Source organism: Triticum dicoccoides, chromosome 4B (genome assembly GCF_002162155.2).
Source record: "Triticum dicoccoides isolate Atlit2015 ecotype Zavitan chromosome 4B, WEW_v2.0, whole genome shotgun sequence".
Lineage (NCBI taxonomy): Eukaryota > Viridiplantae > Streptophyta > Magnoliopsida > Poales > Poaceae > Triticum > Triticum dicoccoides.
The window spans coordinates 399527342-399546756 of NC_041387.1; the positions used below are offsets into that span (position 1 = coordinate 399527342).

Sequence of the window (19415 nt, forward strand, 5' to 3'; positions counted from 1 at the left end):
TGCTCCAGTCGCTCGCCATGGACGCCAACCTCGATGTGGCCTCCAGCCTCGCCTCCCTCGCCTCATCTGACATCACGTCCGCCCCCTTTGGCAAATGCAAGCCTCGCGCCCCCCGTAAGACCGCCGTCGCGCCCAAGCCAAAGAAGAAGCTGATGGCCAACAAGCGGGCAAGGGAGTCGGCAAAGAGAAAGGGCCAGAGGCACGCGGCAGACGCGAGCAAGGAAGCCATCATGGCAGCCGCCAGTGCTGCCCTCGCGCAACAGGAGGCCACCAACGCCCGCGTCGTGGTGGCAATGAGGGAGGCGCTGAAGTACCTAGGGTTAAACCCTGGCCAGCATGGCCTCGTCAACACCGCCGTGGCTGCGGCCAGCACTGGCTCATCTGCGTTTCCTCGGATGGTGCTGCTCGACTCGCTCCTCGTGTTGGCGACGTAGCCGATGCTCGGCTTCCATGCCCACCCGCCGGCCTACTCGCAGGCCTCCCGACTCTCCAGGGAGTGATCGCCCGAGGTGAGCGTGGTGGCGCCTTCCATGGCAGCGCCTGCGCGGCCTCAACGCCACATCGGTGGCCGGTGGCTCGTCATTTGGAGGGGCGAGGAAACACACGCGAAAGATGCTAGTGGATGTGCTGTCGGGTGCATGCAACCTGTTCAATGGAATGCCGGCCTCCGGCGATGATGACTACATGCAGGACATCATCTTCGAGGGCGGTGCGCCGGCCGCTGGCGGTGCCACCGGGGCTAGCTACGATCCCGACGAGACACAAAGACAGGACAGCCCGGGGCCGTTCACGCCATCCACCTTTGATCAAGATCAGGTCGCCTTCTGCTACGTCTTGAGCTTGCGTTGGTTTTCCTTGAAGAGGAGAGGGTGATGCAGCAAGTGTAGCGTAAGTATTTCCCTCAGTTTTGAGAACCAAGGTATCAATCCAGTAGGAGGCTCCTCAAAAGTCCCACGCACCTACACAAACAAACTGAGAACTCACAACCAACGCAATAAAGGGGTTGTCAATCCCTTCACGGCCACTTGCTAAAGTGAGATCTAATAACGATAGTATGATAAGATAAATATATTTTTGGCATTTTATAAGATATATGCAAAAAGTAAAGATGCAAATAAAGTAGATTGAAAGCAAATATGATAAGAGATAGACCCCGGGGCCATAGGTTTCACTAGAGGCTTCTCTCAAGATAGCATAAGTATTATGGTGGGTGAACAAATTACTGTCGAGCAATTGATAGAAAAGCGCATAGTTATGAGATTATCTAGGCATGATCATGTATATAGGCATCACGTCCATAACAAGTAAACCGACTCCTGCCTACATCTACTACTATTACTCCACACATCGACCGCTATCCAGCATGCATCTAGAGTATTAAGTTCATAAGAACAGAGTAACGCATTAAGCAAGATGACATGATGTAGAGGGATAAACTCATGCAATATGATATAAATCTCATCTTGTTATCCTCGATGGAAACAATACAATATGTGCCTTGCAACCCTTTTTGTCACTGGGTAAGGACATCGCAAGATTGAACCCAAAGCTAAGCACTTCTCCCATGGCAAGAAAGACTAATCTAGTAGGCCAAACCAAACTGATAATTCGAAGAGACTTGCAAAGATAACTCAATCATACATAAAAGAATTCAAAGAAGATTCAAATATTATTCATAGATAAACTTGATCATAAACCCACAATTCATCGGATCTCAACAAACACACCGCAAAAAGAGTTTACATCGAATAGATCTCCACAAGAGAGGGGGAGAACATTGTATTGAGATCAAAAAAGAGAGAAGAAGCCATCTAGCTAATAACTATGGACCCGTAGGTCTGTGGTAAAATACTCACAACTCATCGGAGGGGCAAGGATGTTGATGTAGAATCCCTCTATGGTTGATTCCCCCTCCGGCAGAGTGCCGGCGAAGGCTCCAAGATGAGATCTCACGGATACAGAAGGTTACGGCGGTGGAAATTGTGTTTCGTCGTGCTCTCGGATGTTTTTGGGGTACGTAGGTATATATAGGAGGAAGAAGTACGTCGGTGGCCGCCCGAGGGGCCCACGAGACAGGGGGCGCGCCCTACAGGGGGGGGGCGCGGCCTCCTATCTCGTGGAGCCCTCGGCTGCTTCTTGACTTGCACTCCAAGCTCTCCGGATCACGTTCGTTCCAAAAATCACGCTCCCGAAGGTTTCATTCCGTTTGGACTCCGTTTGATATTCCTTTTCTTCGAAATACTGAAATAGGCAAAAAACAGCAATATGGGTTGGGCCTCTGGTTAGTAGGTTAGTTCCAAAAATGATATAAATGTGTAAAATAAAGCCCATAAACATCCAAAAGGGGTAATATAATAGCATGGAACAATCAAAAATTATAGATACGTTGGAGACGTATCAAGCATCCCCAAGCTTAATTCCTACTCGTCCTCTAGTAGGTAAATGATAAAAAGAGAATTTTTGATGTGGAATGCTACCTAGCACAATTCATAATGTAATTTTCTTTATTGTGGCATGAATGTTCAGATCCAAATGATTCAAAATAAAAGTTCGTATTGATAAAAGAAATAGTAATACTTCAAGCATACTAATCAAAGTAATCATGTCTTCTAAAAATAACATGGCAAAAGAAAGTTCATCCCTACAAAATCATATAGTTAGGCTATGCTTCATTTTCGTCACACAAAGATGTTCCCAACTTCTATACCCCCGATGACAAGCCAAGAAATTGTTTCATACTTAAATAATCTCAAACTTTTTCAATCTTCACGCAATACATGAGCGTGAGCCATGGATATAGCACTATGAGTGGAATAGAATATGATGATGGGGATTGTGTGGAGAAGACAAAAAAGTAGAAAGTATCACATTGACAAGGATAATCAACGGGCTATGGAGATGCCTATCAATTGATGTCAACATGAGGAGTAGGGATTGCCATGCAACGGATGCACTAGAGCTATAAACGAATGCTCAACAAAAGAAAACTAGTGGGTGTGCATCCAACTTGCTTGCTCACGAAGACCTAGGGCATTTGACGAAGCCCATCACAAGCCAAGTTCTATAATGAAAAATTCCCACTAGTATGAAAAAAGACAACTTATGAGACTCACTACATGAAAAACATGGTGCTATTTTGAAGCACAATATACGAGACTCACTACATGAAGAACAAGGTGCTACTTTGAAGCACAAGTGTGGAAAAAAAGAGATAGTAACATTGCCCTTTTTATTTATTTTTTATTTTTTTTTTCTTTTTTTGGGCCTTTCTTTTTTTCTTTTGGCCTTTCTTCTTTTTTTTCTTTTTTTGGGGCAATGTTCTAATAATGATGATCATCACACTTCTATTGATTACAACATAAGAATTACAACTCGAAACTAGAACAAGATATGACTCTATATGAATGCCTCCGGCGGTGTACCGGGATGGTGCAATGAATCAAGAGTGACATGTATGAAAAATAATGCATGGTGTCTTTGCCACAAATACGATGTCAACTACATGATCATGCAATGGCAATATGACAAAAGTAAAGTATGTCATGATGACGATGTTCGGAACGGTGGAAAGTTGCATGGCAATATATCTCGGAATGGCTATGGAAATGCCATAATAGGTAGGTATGATGGCTGTTTTGAGGAAGATATAAGGAGGCTTATTTGTGATAGAGCGTATCGTATCACGGGGTTTGGATGCACCGGCGAAGTTTGCACCAACTCTCAAGGTGAGAAAGGGCAATGCACGGTACCGAAGAGGCTAGCAAAGATGGAAAGGTAAAAGTGCGTATAATCCATGGACTCAACATTAGTCAAAAGAACTCATATACTTATTGCAAAAATTTAGAATTCATCAAAAACCAAGTACTACGCGCATGCTCCTAGGGGGATAGATTGGTAGGAAAAGACCATCGCTCGTCCCCGACCTCCACTCATAAGGATGCACAAGCCAGGTACACTTCATGTTTCAAATTTGTTACACAACTTTAACCATACGTGCATGCTACGGGATTTGGTAACTTCAACACAAGCATTCTTTAAATTCATAATCACCCAACTAGCATGACTTTAATATCACTACCTCCATATCTCAAAACAATTATCAAGTATCAAATTGATCATAACATCCAATTCACTTCCTATGATAGTTTTTATTATACCCAACTTGGATGCTCATCATTCTAGGACCAACTTTATGACCATAGCAAATACCATGTTGTTCTAAAAGACTCTCAAAATAATATAAGTGAATCATGAGAGACTAGAAATTTCTTCAAAATTAAGACACCACTGTGCTCTAAAATATATAAGTGAAGCACTAGAGCAAAAACTATCAAGCTCAAAAGATATAAGTGAAGCACATAGAGTATTCTAGCAAATCCTAATCAAATAGGCTTCTCCCAAAAGGTGTGTACAGCAAGGATGATTGTGATAAACTAAAAAGCAAAGACTAATATAATACACGACGCTCCAAGCAAAACACATATCATGTGGCGAATAAAAATATAGCTCCAAGTAAAGTTACCAATGAACAAAGACGAAAGAGGGGATGCCTTCCCGGGGCATCCCCAAGTTAGGCTTTTGGCTATTCTTGAATATCTTGGGGTGCCTTGGGCATCCCCAAGCTTAGGCTCTTGCCACCCTTTATTCCATAGTCCATAAAATCTTTACCCAAAACTTGAAAGCTTCACAACACAAAACTCAACAGGAAATCTTATAAGCTCCGTTAGTGAAAGAAAACAAAACCACCACATAAGGTACTGCAATGAACTCATTCTTTATTTATTTTGGTATTAAACCTACTGTATTCCAACTTCCTTATGGTTTATAAACTAATTTACTAGCCATAGATGCATTGAAATAAGCAAACAACACACGAAAAACACAATCTGCCAAAAACAGAACAGTCTGTAGCAATCTGTAACTAACGCAAACTTATGGTACTCTAAAAATACTACCAAAATAGGAAGTCCTGGAAAATGTGTTTATTGAACATCAGAAAAAAGAATCAATGCAAAAGGACGTTCCTGTGATTTAACAAAATTATATTCGTCCGCACAAAGTTTCTGTTTTTCAGCAGAATCAAATCAACTATCATCGTAGGTTATCCTATAGGTTCTACTTGGCACAAACACTAATTAAAAGATAAAAACACATCTAAACAGAAGGTAGATTCAAGATTTATTAAATAAAAGCAAGGAAAAATATTGGGTTGTCTCCCAACAAGCGCTTTTCTTTAAAGCCTTTTTAGCTAGGCATTGAGATTTCAGTGATGCTCACATGAAAGACAAGAATTGAAGCACAAAGAGAGCATCATAAAACATGTGACAAATACACTTAAGTCTAACATACTTCCTATGCATAGGCATCTTGTAAGCAAACAAATTATCAAGGCAAGCAAAAACTAGCATATGCAAGGAAAAACAAAGAGATGATAGCAATCTCAACATGAAGAGAGGTAATTTAGTAACATGAAAACTTCTACAACCATAATTTCCTTTCTCATAATAATTACATGTAGGATCATAAGCAAATTTAACAAAATATCTATCACATAACATATTCTCAACATGATCCACATGCATGTAAATTTGACACTCTTCCAAAATAGTGGGATTATCATTAACTAAAGTCATGACCTCTCCAAACCCACTTTTATCAAAAATACCATAAAATTGAACATTCTCCAAATATGTGGGATATAAAGTTGACACTCTTCCAAACCCACTTTCAATAATATTGCAAACACTGTTATCAATCTCATATTCATCATGGGGGTTAAATAAATTTTCAAGGTGATAAGAAGAATCACCCCAATCATGATCATTGAAACAAGTAGTAGACATAGCAAAACTAGCATCCCCAAGCTTAGGGTTTTGCATATTATTAGCACAATTGACATCAAGAGAATTTATAGGAAAATCATTACAATCATGCTTTTTATTCAAGGAGTTATCATGAATCTCTTCATGAATTTCTTCATCATAATTTTCAGATTCACAAATTTTGAGCAAAGCTTCATAAAGATAATCTAGTGCACAAAACTCAATAGCAATTGGTTCATCATAATTGGATATCTTAAAAAGGTTAGCAAGAAGATGAGCATCCATAGATCTTTTCTCTGTTTAGCAATAAATACGCATCTATTCCAACCAAATGAGCAAACGAAAAGGCAAGCAAAAGAGAGAAGATTAGGAAAGAGAGGGCAAATAAAACGGCAAGGGTGAAGTGGGGGAGAGGAAAACGAGAGCCAAATGGAAAATAATATAAATGCGAGGGAGATGAGTTTGTGATGGGTACTTGGTATGTCTTGACTTGAGCGAAGACCTCCCCGGCAATGGCGCCAGAAATCCTTTTTGCTACATCTTGAGCTTGCGTTGGTTTTCCTCGAAGAGGAGAGGGTGATGCAGCAAGTGTAGCGTAAGTATTTCCCTCAGTTTTGAGAACCAAGGTATCAATCCAGTAGGAGGCTCCTCAAAAGTCCCACGCACCTACACAAACAAACTGAGAACTCGCAACCAACGCAATAAAGGGGTTGTCAATCCCTTCACGGCCACTTGCGAAAGTGAGATCTAATAAAGATAGTATGATAAGATAAATATATTTTTGGTATTTTATGAGATAGATGCAAAAAGTAAAGATGCAAATAAAAGTAGATTGAAAGCAAATATGATAAGAGATAGACCCGGGGGCCATAGGTTTCACTAGAGGCTTCTCTCAAGATAGCATAAGTATTACGGTGGGTGAACAAATTATTGTCGAGCAATTGATAGAAAAGCGCATAGTTATGAGATTATCTAGGCATGATCATGTATATAGGCATCACGTCCATAACAAGTAGACCGACTCCTGCCTGCATCTACTACTATTACTCCACACATCGACCGCTATCCAGCATGCATCTAGAGTATTAAGTTCATAAGAACAGAGTAACGCATTAAGCAAGATGACATGATGTAGAGGGATAAACTCATGCAATATGATATAAACCCCATCTTGTTATCCTCGATGGCAACAATATAATACATGCCTTGCAACCCTTTCTGTCACTGGGTAAGGACACCGCAAGATTGAACCCAAAGCTAAGCACTTCTCCATGGCAAGAAAGACCAATCTAGTAGGCCAAACCAAACTGATAATTCGAAGAGACTTGCAAAGATAACTCAATCATACATAAAAGAATTTAGAGAAGATTCAAATATTATTCATAGATAAACTTGATCATAAACCCACAATTCATCAGATCTCGATAAACACACCGCAAAAAGAGTTTACATCGAATAGATCTCCACAAGAGAGGGGGAGAACATTGTATTGAGATCCAAAAAGAGATAAGAAGCCATCTAGCTAATAACTATGGACCCGTAGGTCTGTGGTAAACTACTCACAACTCATCGGAGGGGCAAGGATGTTAATGTAGAAGCCCTCCGTGGTTGATTCCCCCTCCGGAAGAGTGCCGGCGAAGGCTCCAAGATGAGATCTCGCGGATACAGAAGGTTACGGCGGTGGAAATTGTGTTTCGTTGTGCTCCCGGATGTTTTCGGGGTACGTAGGTATATATAGGAGGAAGAAGTACGTCGGTGGCCGCCCGAGGGGCCCACGAGACAGGGGGGCGTGGCCTCCTATCTCGTGGAGCCCGCAGCTGCTTCTTGACTTGCACTCCAAGCTCTCCGAATCACGTTCGTTCCAAAAATCACGCTCCCAAAGGTTTCATTCCGTTTGGACTCCGTTTGATATTCCTTTTCTTCGAAATACTGAAATATGCAAAAAAACAGCAATATGGGTTGGGCCTCCGGTTAGTAGGTTAGTCCCAAAAATGATATAAATGTGTAAAATAAAGCCCATAAACATCCAAAAGGGGTAATATAATAGCATGGAACAATAAAAAATTATAGATACGTTGGAGATGTATCACCTTCATGCATGATCAGGTCGGACTGGACCTGGACGGCTTCCCGCTCGACCATGAGTTTCCGGAGGACTACAGACAAGAGGAAGAGGATGAGTTGGACATCGAGGGGGGCCTTTGTTCGAGAACGAGCTCGCCAACCAAGCCGCTGAGGGGAAGATGAAGCGCAAGAGAAGGCGGACCAAGGCATACACGGCGGACAAGGACAAGCTCCTTTGTGAGTGTTGGAGGGACATTGGGCAAGACCCTAAGACCGGCGCCAAACAAAAGGCATCAACCTTTTGGACTCGCGTCCATCATGAGTTCCATGAGCGCAAGAAGTTTCCACCATACCTAATGCAAAGCATGCACGGATGGGTGTCCATTTCGAAGCATTGGAAGGTGATCCAACAAGAGTGCAACAAGTTTTTGTGCCACTCTTGAGGCATCAAGGAAAGCCCCGTGAGCGGCATCGACATGCAAGACATGGTATGCTAGCAAGCGGCCCTCTTTGTGTCTTTCCGTTTATGCTTGCATGTCCATTTCCATATCCATTTGTCAATATGCTTGCATGCAATTCATTTGTAGGCATTCAAGGTCCAACCCGATGGCAAGTGCTTCAAGCTGTACCATTGTTGGAGGGTCATCAAAGATGAGGAGAAGTTCAAGGCGCAATATGCCGCCCTCAAGTCATGGGGGGGAGGTCGTGGAGGAGGAAGACGGCGAGTAGCCACGGCCGTGGGGGAAGACCAACTCCAAGAAGGAGGACAAGCGAGATGCGGCGTCGAACGCCTTGATCGCAAGCGTGGAGGGCATGATGACCAAGATGGACTCGAGGGAGGAGGAGCGCCGAGGATACAAGGAAGAACAAATGAATGCCTCCATGGAGATCCGAAGAAGGAGGCTTGAGATGGAGGCGGAGAAGCAAGCCGAGATGCTTGAGATGGAGGCGGAGAAGCAAGTCAAGATGCTAGAGATCAAGGCCGCCAACGCAAAGACCAAGGCGGAATAAGTGGCTCTTGCGAGCATGATGAAGGGGGTGGAGATCATGAAGGTGGATCTCAACACCGTGTTGCCAAGAAGAGGTCGTGGTTCGAGAAGATGCTGGCCCACAAGCTCATGTTTAACGACGAGTGATTTATGGCGGCGAGCGCCATCCTTTTTTTGTATGCCGGCAAGTGTGCTCGCATGACCACGGCCGTGATGGCGTGGTCGAACTCTCCTGCCCTTTTTTGTGTGATGGCATGTGTGCCGGCCACTGGCAAGTGCGACAGCTGAACTGCATGCAGTTTTTTTGAAGTTAGCACTGTATGCCGGCGCTGGCATGGTGTCGGCATGAACTTTGGGTGATGACATGGCCGTTGGCATGATTTATGGCCGCGGGCCTTTTTCAAAATTTGCATGCGAACATGGAATGGGTCGCGGCCGTTGGGCGCATTGCCGACCCAAATCTTAAAGAAGACGAACGCCGAGCGGACGGCCGACCCTGCCGTCCGTTTGGGTCGGTGCGTTGGAGTTGGTCTTGATTAGTTGCTCCCGTGTTGGACTCGATTATTTTGCATTATTCGTTCTCCTCAAGCGTGTGGTACGCCGTCCGGCTAGGGAGAGATGTGACATATGTTGAGTATATTGATTATCTGAAAAGATTAGATAGACTAGGATTAGCTTTGGCTTGTCATGTACTTCAAGCTGATCATTGTACTTCTATATATATATGCCCACGAGGGATCAAACAATACCTGAACTATTTCCACCAAATCTCTCTCTCCCTTCTAACATGGTATCAGTTTTCGGGTTCTAAACCCTAGCCGCCGCCACTTCTGCACCCACACGCCACCCCCGGGGCAGTCGGCCTCCATGACCGCCACCGGGGGCCTCGCCGCCCTGTTAGACTATGTATAGCTTCTGTACCTATGTACGTATATGGTACATATTGTAACACAACCATTATATATAATGAGATAAGCCACCCCTAGAGGGTTGTGCTGGTTCCCCAAAACTTATTGTCTTACATGGTATCACGCTAGGTTACGATCGCTTCCGCTTCTAAACCCTAATACCCGCACCGCCGCCGCAGCCGTCGCCGCCTTCACCGCCGCCGCCGCGCCACCGATCGCGCCGCCGCCATGTCGAGCGCCGCCACCACCGGTTCCACTGCTGCGGGCTTCCTCCCGGCCTCTCTTGCGGCTCTGCTCAACCTCCCGCTCGATGCCGTCTCTGTTCCGGCTCCGATCGGGACAAGGAGCATCGGCTCCGTCTTCTCCACGCCGCCGGCGCCCTCGCTTGGGCGTGACCTCGTGGTCCACACCGCGGCGCCGCCGTCCGCTGCGGACTCCGCAGGCGTCGTCCCGCCGCTCCTGCCGCAAGCGGATCACACTGCCCCGCTGGCGGGGTTGGCGGCGTCCGCCCCGGCCGCGGGCCTTGCGGCGTCCGCACCGGCCGCGAGCTTTGCGGCGCCCTCCCTGGCTGCGTTCCCGCCTCCTCCCGCATCGGCTTCGGTGCCTCCGGCTGCCTCCATGGTGTTTGCACCCCAGGCAGCCTCCTCGATGGGATCGTCTTCGCCGCCGCCGTTTCACTTCGGTCATCTCATCACCATCAAGCTCTCCGCCGACAACTACATCTTCTGGCGTGCGCAGGTTCTCCCGCTCTTGGGGAGTCACTACCTGCTAGGCTACGTCGACGGATCACTTCCCTGCCCACCCGCGCTGGTAGACAGCGTGCACGGTCCGGTCTACAATCCGGCCCATCGCGTCTGGACGGGGCAGGACCAGGCGAACCTCTCCTCCATCCAGGGGTCACTCTCGCCGGCAGTTGCCGGCCTTGTTGTCTTCGCGAAGACGTCCCGTGAGGCCTGGACCATCCTTGAGCGCACCTTTGCAGCGCAGTCCCAGGCTCGTGTCTCTGCACTCCGTCGTCAGCTTGGAGAGTGTCAGAAGTTTGACTCCACTGCCACTGAGTTCTACAACAAGGTCAAGGGCCTCGCCGACACATTGGCCTCCATTGGACAGCCCCTCACCGACTCCGAGTTCAACTCGTTTATTGTCAATGGTCTTGATGAGGAGTATGATGCCTTAGTCGAGATCATCAACGAGCGGGGCAACTCGACACCCATGCTGGCACACGAGGTTTTCTCTCGGCTCCTTCTCACTGAGCAACGGGTCGAGACTCGCCGCACCAGGGGCACTGGCTCCCTCTCGGCCAACGCCGCCACCAAGGGTGGCCGCTCTTCTTCATCACCCCGGTCTCCCTTGGGGCTGCCACCGTCGCCCGCCTCGGCCCCCCCACCTACTGCGACCTTACCGGGGGCTGGCGGTCCACGTGTGTGTCAGCTTTGTGGCCGTGATGGGCACTGGGCCTCCAAGTGTCATAAGCGCTTCCAGCGAAGCTTCCTTGGTCTTGGCAATGACGGCAAAGATACACGCAACAATGCCCGTCAGGTCGCCATGGCTAATCGTCCCGCGCCGCAGAAGCAACAGGGACACACTCAGTCCTACTCCATCGATCCACACTGGTACATGGACTCTGGGGCGACAGAGCATCTAACCAGCGAGATGGGGAAGCTTCACACTCGTGAACCCTATCATGGCTCCGACAAGATCCACACCGCCAATGGAGCAGGTATGCACATCTCTCATATTGGTCAAGCATCTCTTCTCACTAGACATGCCAATAGGAGTCTTCAGCTTCGCAATGTTCTTCGAGTTCCATCTGTGACCCGTAATCTTCTTTCAGTTCCTAAACTCACACGTGATAATAATGTGCTTTGTGAATTTCACCCTTTTGATCTTTTTATTAAGGATCGGGGCACGAGGGACATTCTTCTTAGTGGGCGGTTGTGCCAGGGCCTCTACCGTCTGGAGCATCCTGGTGTCGCTCGTGTTTTCAATGGAGTTCGGGTCTCTCCGTCACAGTGGCATGCTCGTCTTGGTCACCCGGCCACACCTATTGTCCGTCATATTTTGCGTCGTCATGAGCTTCCTAGTTTGTCTAGTAATAAAGATGTAGCAGTGTGTGATGCTTGTCAGCAGGGGAAGAGTCATCAACTTCCTTTTTCGGAGTCCAGTCGTAAGTGAAACATCCTTTAGAACTTGTGTTTTCAGATGTATGGGGTCCTGCTCAGACTTCTGTCAGTGGTCATAATTACTATATCAGTTTCGTTGATGCTTATAGTCGCTTTACCTGGCTTTACCTTATTAAACGCAAATCTGATGTGTTTGATATTTTTGTTCAGTTTCAAAAACATGTTGAACGTCTTCTCAAGCACAAAATTGTTCATGTCCAGTCAGACTGGGGGGGCGAGTATCGCAACCTCAACTCTTTCTTTCAGTCGCTTGGGATAGCTCATCGTTTAGCATGTCCACATACACATCAGCAGAATGGTTCAGTCGAACGTAAGCATCGTCATATTGTTGAAGCTGGTCTTACTCTTTTGGCCCATGCATCTGTTCCGTTTCGGTTTTGGAGTGATGCTTTCACCACTGCATGCTTTCTCATCAACCGTACTCCTACTCGTGTTTTAAACATGAAGACTCCCATTGAGGTTCTCCTTAATGAACAACCTGATTATACCTTTCTCAAGGTATTTGGGTGTGCTTGCTGGCCGCATCTTCGTCCATATAACAAGCGCAAGCTTGAGTTTCGTTCTAAGAAGTGTGTTTTTCTTGGCTATAGCTCTCTTCATAAAGGTTACAAATGTCTTCATGTTCCCACTAATCGTGTCTACATATATCGGGACGTCGTGTTTGATGAGCATGTTTTTCCCTTTGCCAACCTTCCTGTGTCCACTGTCGAACCACCATCCCTGCATTCATCCTCTGTTGCTTCTGACCAATTTGATGATGTTGCATACTCTCCTGTGATGTTACCTAACCATGGTGCAGGAACCGGACGTGGAGCTCGTTTGGAGCTGTTGGAGGATTCACCATCATCATCGTCGTCTTCTGGTGGGCACGTCGATCGCCCTATGTTGCATGGCATCGATTCGCGTGCCCATGCATGGTCACCCGACGAGCCCGTCGCGCCGAGCATCTCCACTGCTCGGTCCGTTTCGCCAGCGGCCGCCGAGTCGCCCGCGGCTCGGCCCGTCACGCCGTCTTCGCCTGCGGCTCGGCCCATCACGCCGTCTTCGCCCGTGGCTCGGGTCCTCACGTCGCCTTCATCAGCGGATCGCCCCGCGACATCGGCCGCGCCACGGCCCACTATGCTGAGCTCGCCATCGGCCCGGTCTGTGATGCCGGAGTCGCCAGCTGCTTCGTCTGCTCTGCCGGTTTCGCCGGTGGGTCGGCCTTCTTCGCCAACCGAGTCCGAGGCTACCGTGACTGGCTCCTCGTCACCGGCTGACTCGTCAACGTCGCCGTCCTCCAGCCCGTTGCAGGCTGCTCCGTCGACCTCGGTGGTTCCTGTGTCCCGACCACATACACGCAGTCGCAGTGGCATTTTCAAACCTAAGGAACGTAAGGATGGTACGGTTGCTTGGTTGGCTGCTTGTTTGGCTGCTGCTGTTGCGGATCCATCTTCTGAGCCTCGGTCATATCAGGCTGCCCTGCGCATTCCACATTGGCGAGAGGCTATGGAGCAGGAGTTTCATGCTCTTCTTCGTAACAAGACATGGACTCTCGTTCCTCCACCACCACGGGTAAATGTTATTGACTCAAAATGGGTATTCAAAGTGAAGAAGCATTCGGATGGATCTATTGAGCGTTACAAAGCGCGACTTGTTGCTCGCGGTTTTCGGCAGCGTCATGGTCTTGACTATGAGGACACCTTCAGTCCTGTCGTCAAGCCTACCACTATTCGGCTTCTTCTCTCCATTGCTGTTTCTCGTGGTTGGTCACTTCGTCAACTTGATGTGCAGAATGCTTTTCTACATGGATTTTTGGAGGAAGAGGTTTATATGAAACAACCGCCTGGTTTCTCTGATCCTGATCGTCCTGACTATATCTGTCGTCTTTCCAAAGCACTATATGGTTTGAAGCAAGCTCCTCGTGCCTGGCATGCCCGCCTTGCCTCTGCCCTTCGTGCTCATGGGTTTGTGCCGTCTACTGCTGACACTTCGTTATTTCTTCTACAGAAGCCAGAAGTCAATATGTATCTTTTGGTATATGTCGATGATATTATCCTTGTCAGCTCTTCTCAGTATGCTGCTGATGCTCTTGTCTGCTCTCTTGGTGCTGATTTTGCGGTCAAAGATCTTGGGAAGCTTCACTACTTTCTTGGAGTTGAGGTCACTTCTCGTGCTACTGGTCTTGTCCTTACGCAGAAGAAGTACTCCTTGGAGTTGTTACAGAGAGCTGGCATGCTGAAGTGCAAACCGACCACCACACCCATGTCGTCTACCGAAAAGATAACAGCTGTTGATGGTGAGCTTTTGTCTCCTGCGGATGCCACAGAGTACAGGAGCATTGTTGGTGGACTTCAGTACTTGACGATCACGAGACCAGATATCTCTTATGCTGTTAACAGGGTTTGTCAGTATCTTCAGGCTCCCAGAGATACTCATTGGGCTGCTGTTAAACGCATTCTTCGTTATGTTCAGTTCACCCTGACATTTGGTATGCATATTCGGCCGACTTCCTCTCGGGTCCTTTCGGCCTTATCTGATGCAGATTGGGCTGGTAGCCCAGATGACAGGCGATCCACGGGGGGTTATGCAGTATTCTTTGGCTCTAATTTGATCGCCTGGAGTGCTCGGAAACAGGCTACTGTGTCACGTAGCAGTACTGAAGCTGAGTACAAGGTTGTGGCTAATGCTACTACAGAGATTATTTGGGTGCAGTCTTTGCTTCAGGAGTTGGGTTTGTCTCAACCACAGCCTCCTATTCTTTGGTGTGATAACATCGGTGCTACATACCTTTCTGCAAATCCAGTATTTCATGCCCGAATGAAACACATTGAAGTTGACTATCACTTTGTACGGGAACGTGTATCACAGAAGCAACTCCAGATCAAGTTTATCTCATCTAAGGATCAACTTGCAGACATCTTCACTAAGCCTTTACCGCTGCCACAGTTTGAGGCTTGTAGGCGTAATCTTACCCTTCTCAGTGCTTTAGAAAGTGGCTAAGATTGAGGGAGGCTGTTAGACTATGTATAGCTTCTGTACCTATGTACGTATATGGTACATATTGTAACACAACCATTATATATAATGAGATAAGCCACCCCTAGAGGGTTGTGCTAGTTCCCCAAAACTTATTGTCTTACACGCCTGTACCTAGGGTTTGTCCGCCAATCGTGTTGATCAACTGCCCTAGAGTCTTTTTCCCGATCCTTGATCCAGGTTTTTCTCCCTCTCGCCGAGCGATTGTTCGGTGATTTTCTTTGTTTTGATCTAAGATCGGTTTGCATCGCCTGCCACCGCTAGTCATCTACCATGCGTCTCTACTCCATCATTAACGTCGACTCCACCAGCATCTTCGTCGCTACACGCGGCGGCTGCTTGTCTACTTGCGCTGGCTCGGACCATCTGGTCCGCCGCTACTCACGCGGCCGCTCCCGCGCAGCGTGACCTGAGACCACGCACGCACCCGGCGCAGATGACGCTTTGCACAGCATCACATCTCTATGATGTTCAAGCACGTTGCATGTACATGCTCCCCGCCGTGCTTGCATGTAAGTACATGCATGTGTGCTGTTGGACTGCGTGCTATTTGACGGCTGCTTCATGGCCGCTTGCTCCTCCTGCAACGTTCGTCCGCCCGCCGGCACACACATCGCAAGTGCCTCGTCGACTGTCGGCATCTTCGTAGTTTTGCTCATCGCGCTTTCGGTCTGATCAACCGGATACACGTGTCTCCCCAGAAATTAATGAAGATCCGCACAAAGTATATACGCTTTTACACCGATCGAGCATCGGGCTGCCGCTGCGTCGCCCCGTCGAACCGCAACGTCGCCGCCCCGTGGTTCTTCCCATGGCTGCATCGATCTGCGCCGCCGTTGCGTCGCCCCTTCGGGCCATAGCGCTGTAGCGCGTGGTCCCCGCCGCCGCCCTGTAGCCATTCCCATGGTTGCACCAATTCGCGCGCTGCCGCTGCGTCGCCCCTTCGGGCCGTAGTGCCGCGGCCCGGGTCAACCGCCACACCGAGGCCGTCCGCTCCAGGCCTTCTCCAAGGCTGCACTGACCCTCGCGCTGCCGCCGCGTTGCCCCGCCGAGCCATAGCGAGCGTGGCACGCGATCCCTGCAACCGCCCTGTGGTCTTCCCCGCCGTCACCCCGACCTGCCCGCCGCCGCTCCGTCGTCCCTTCAGGCCGTAGCGTTGCGGCCCGCGGTCCATCGCTATCCCAACGCGTCGACTTTCAAGTGGTATGCGCCACGCCGCCTCCCTCAGCGCAGGAACGCCATCGTCTGCGCCGGTCTTCGTCATGTTGTTGGGTTCTTCGCCTACTTGAGCACCGCCGCCGCGCTCCTAACCTAGCCGCCGCCGCCGCCAACAGGCCGCCGCTGTCGTCGCTACCACTGTAGCCGCCGCCCGTCCACCCCCTTCATCTTCGCCAAGCACCGGCCCGTCGCTAGCGTCGCCGTCTTCTTCCTCCACCACTTCATCTACTCCAACTACCGTCGGCGACATCGCACACCGATTGGCGCCGCAACCGTCGTCGAGTCCTTCTTTGCTGGCCCCTCCGACTTTTCCAACAAGGCGTACAGCTCGTGCAGGTCCCTCGTCTATGCATGCCCGGTGCTGACAACACCGATGCGTGCCTTCATCCACGACGTGTCCCCGGGCCTGGCAAGCCTGGTCGGTGCTTCGTCAACTTCGTCTTCGTCCGTCTACGCATGCCCGGTGTTGGCAACACCGACGCGTGCCTTCGTCTATGATGTGTCCCCGGGTTCGGCAAACCCGACGCGACGCGTCGTCAACAACGTCTTGCCGGCGCACCACTACTTCGACACCACTGCGCCCATGACTGACTCGGCGCCTCCTTGCGCCTGCGCTCCTCGGCGACTTCCTCGACACAGGCTGCGCCGACACGACATCAACCATGGCGTTCTTCGCACGGCTACCTCGACCACGGCTCCACCACCCACGCTCTCGGCTACCTCGACAACGACACAATGGGCTACCGCCTTGCTTGAGCAACCTCGTCGGTTTTCACTCCGGCCACACCTTGCGTCGACCGTTACGACTGTGGAGGGGTGTCCGTCGGTTTGACTTCGGATTCTTCTCCGGTCTCATTGTCTGCGTCGCTACAGTTGTGATTGCGGGGGAATGTTGAGTATATTAATTATCAAGAAAGACTAGATAAACTAGGATTAGTTCTGCCTTGTCTTGTACTTCAAGTTAATCATTGTACTCCTACATATATGCCCACAAGACTCAAGCAATACATGAACTATTTCCACCAAATCTCTCGTTCCCTTTCAACAACATATCCGAGCGTATGAAGGTTGGAGCTGTACTATGGCTTCATCCCACGGGTCCTCTGGTCACAGGGCAAAGGGCGAATGCACGGCCACAAAAATGGAGAGTGATTCCTGCTGCCACGTCGCGCGGTTGTCGTCCAGTCACATGCACGCTCGACTGACTTGATGGCAGCACGCGATCGTTTCGTGTGGATTCACGGGCGGGCAGCAGAGAGCACATGCCCGTGGCTGTGGACGCCCTTTTCGTTTTGTCAGCATCGTCTTGGCTGTTGGCGGATTCCTCATGGTTGAAAGCTGCTTTTTACCGTCGGCACGAGAATACGGTTCCGCCTCCACGCAAATTGGAATCGGAAGCTCTTGTCGGTATTCACGGCACATGGGCACGGCTAGAAAGAACGTTTCGGGAGCATTCGTATCCGATTTTGCATACTAGGTAAGTGAGAAACAGCTCGACGCCGATGGGTTGGTAACCGCGTTTGTCACCCTATACGTATTTGTCATCCATATTTGACTGGTGGTTACAACTTACCAGTCCTACTTAAGTGATTTTAGGAAACCGGCATGCTTTTTTAAGACCGAAGACGCTCTTCAAAAAACACAGCCTTCCTTCCTTTCCTCCACACGCGCTCAGGAACGTAAGGTGGATCGAACAGTCACGCGCGTGGTGTTGCACAAGCAGCTTTCCTTGCGAAAGATACTACAAACTCGGCCACAAAAAATTCTGACGCCACGAGGGATCTCACACCGAAAGCGACGGCCAGAGCTCGTACCGGCGACCGACCGGTGATGTCAGCACGTCTTCCCGATTGGACCGGTCCAACCAAGCGCTGAAAACCTGTGGCCCCACGCTCGGCTCCTTGCCCTCCAAGCTTTCTCTCACCTCAAATCGCAAATCAAACCAAATTAAATACTCACATCACCCGCGTTGACACAGCAATCCCGAAAAAACCCAGTGCACCACCTCCACGAAACACCCGTGTCCCGGTGGGAATCTGCCAGATCAAAACGTGAGATACAGATATACAGCAGTCCGTAGACGAGGTCCACGAATAGCCCTCCTAGCCAGCTGGAGAATTCTATTCCGCCGCCTATAAATACGGGCCTCCTCTCCTCTCCAAACCAAAATAGCCTCCCAGCCCTCTCCGCCTCCCGAAAATACAAACAAACAGAGATCGCGCTTCCGATCTAGCTCTGCGGCTGTCGCGAGGCTCCCCTTTCCCTCCCCGCAGCTCCGAAGCAAGCATGTGTCCCGGCGGCAGGTACGCGGGCCTTGACCTCCCCGCCGCCGCCGGCGCGGGGAACCTGCGGCCGGCGTTCGACGTGCTGGACGCGGACCACGACGGCCGCATCAGCCGCGACGACCTCAAGACCTTCTACGCCAACGCCGGCGCCACCGACGAGCGCTTCGACGACGACGACATCGAGGCCATGATCGCCGCCGCCGACGCCGACCTCGACGGCTTCGTGCAGTACCACGAGTTCGAGGGCCTCCTTGGCCGCGCAGCTAAGGCGGGGGCGGACAGCGGCTGCCGCTCCGCGATGGAGGACGCCTTCCGGCTAATGGACCGCGACGGGGACGGCAAGGTCGGGTTCGAGGACCTCAAGGCCTACCTCGGGTGGGCCGGGATGCCGGTCGCCGACGACGAGATCCGCGCCATGATAAGTATGGCTGCTGACGGCGACGGCGGCGTGGGGCTCGAGGCGCTCGCCAGAATACTCGCCGTGGACTTTGATGCCATCGTCTGAAGAATCTAAAATAATCCGACTGTAAAGCACTAGACTTGATTTTTTGGGAATTTCCCCCCCCTAAAATTTGGTTGGTGAGGAGAGCAGGCTGGCGTGAGATTGATCGTTGTGAGTGGTTCTCGTTAACCGTGAGTTTTGAATGTATCGTAGCTGTTACCCATAAAAAATCGAAAATCTTTGAGAAACATAAAAATACTATGCGTGTATCCTTGGAAACTTAAACAAGTGCTCTACTCTCCTGCAGGTCATAAGAGCAACTCCAACGGGCCGACCCAAACGGACGGCGATTTTGTCCGCTTTTTATCTGTTTGCGTCGGCCAGGCGAACGTGCGTGTTCGCATTTTAAAATGGGTCGGCTTGACCACCCAACGAGGAGGCCAACCTAAATATGCCGGCGTGAAAAAAAAACAAGTCCACCTAAAT

General features: G+C 49.4%; 1 protein-coding gene across 1 annotated transcript; it reads left to right on the forward strand.

Moving 5' to 3' along the window:
- Positions 1-18355: 18355 nt before the first annotated feature.
- LOC119296321 (calcium-binding protein CP1-like) lies at positions 18356-19185 on the forward strand. The gene has a single exon (XM_037574720.1). The coding sequence runs from the start codon at positions 18489-18491 to the stop codon at positions 18990-18992; it is 504 nt and encodes a 167-aa protein (XP_037430617.1). The 5' UTR covers positions 18356-18488; the 3' UTR covers positions 18993-19185.
- Positions 19186-19415: the final 230 nt, after the last annotated feature.

Coding starts and splice junctions, on each gene's coding strand:
- LOC119296321 (XM_037574720.1), top strand. CDS start 18,489: ATGTGTCCCGGCGGCAGGTACGCGGGCCTTGACCTCCCCGCCGCCGCC.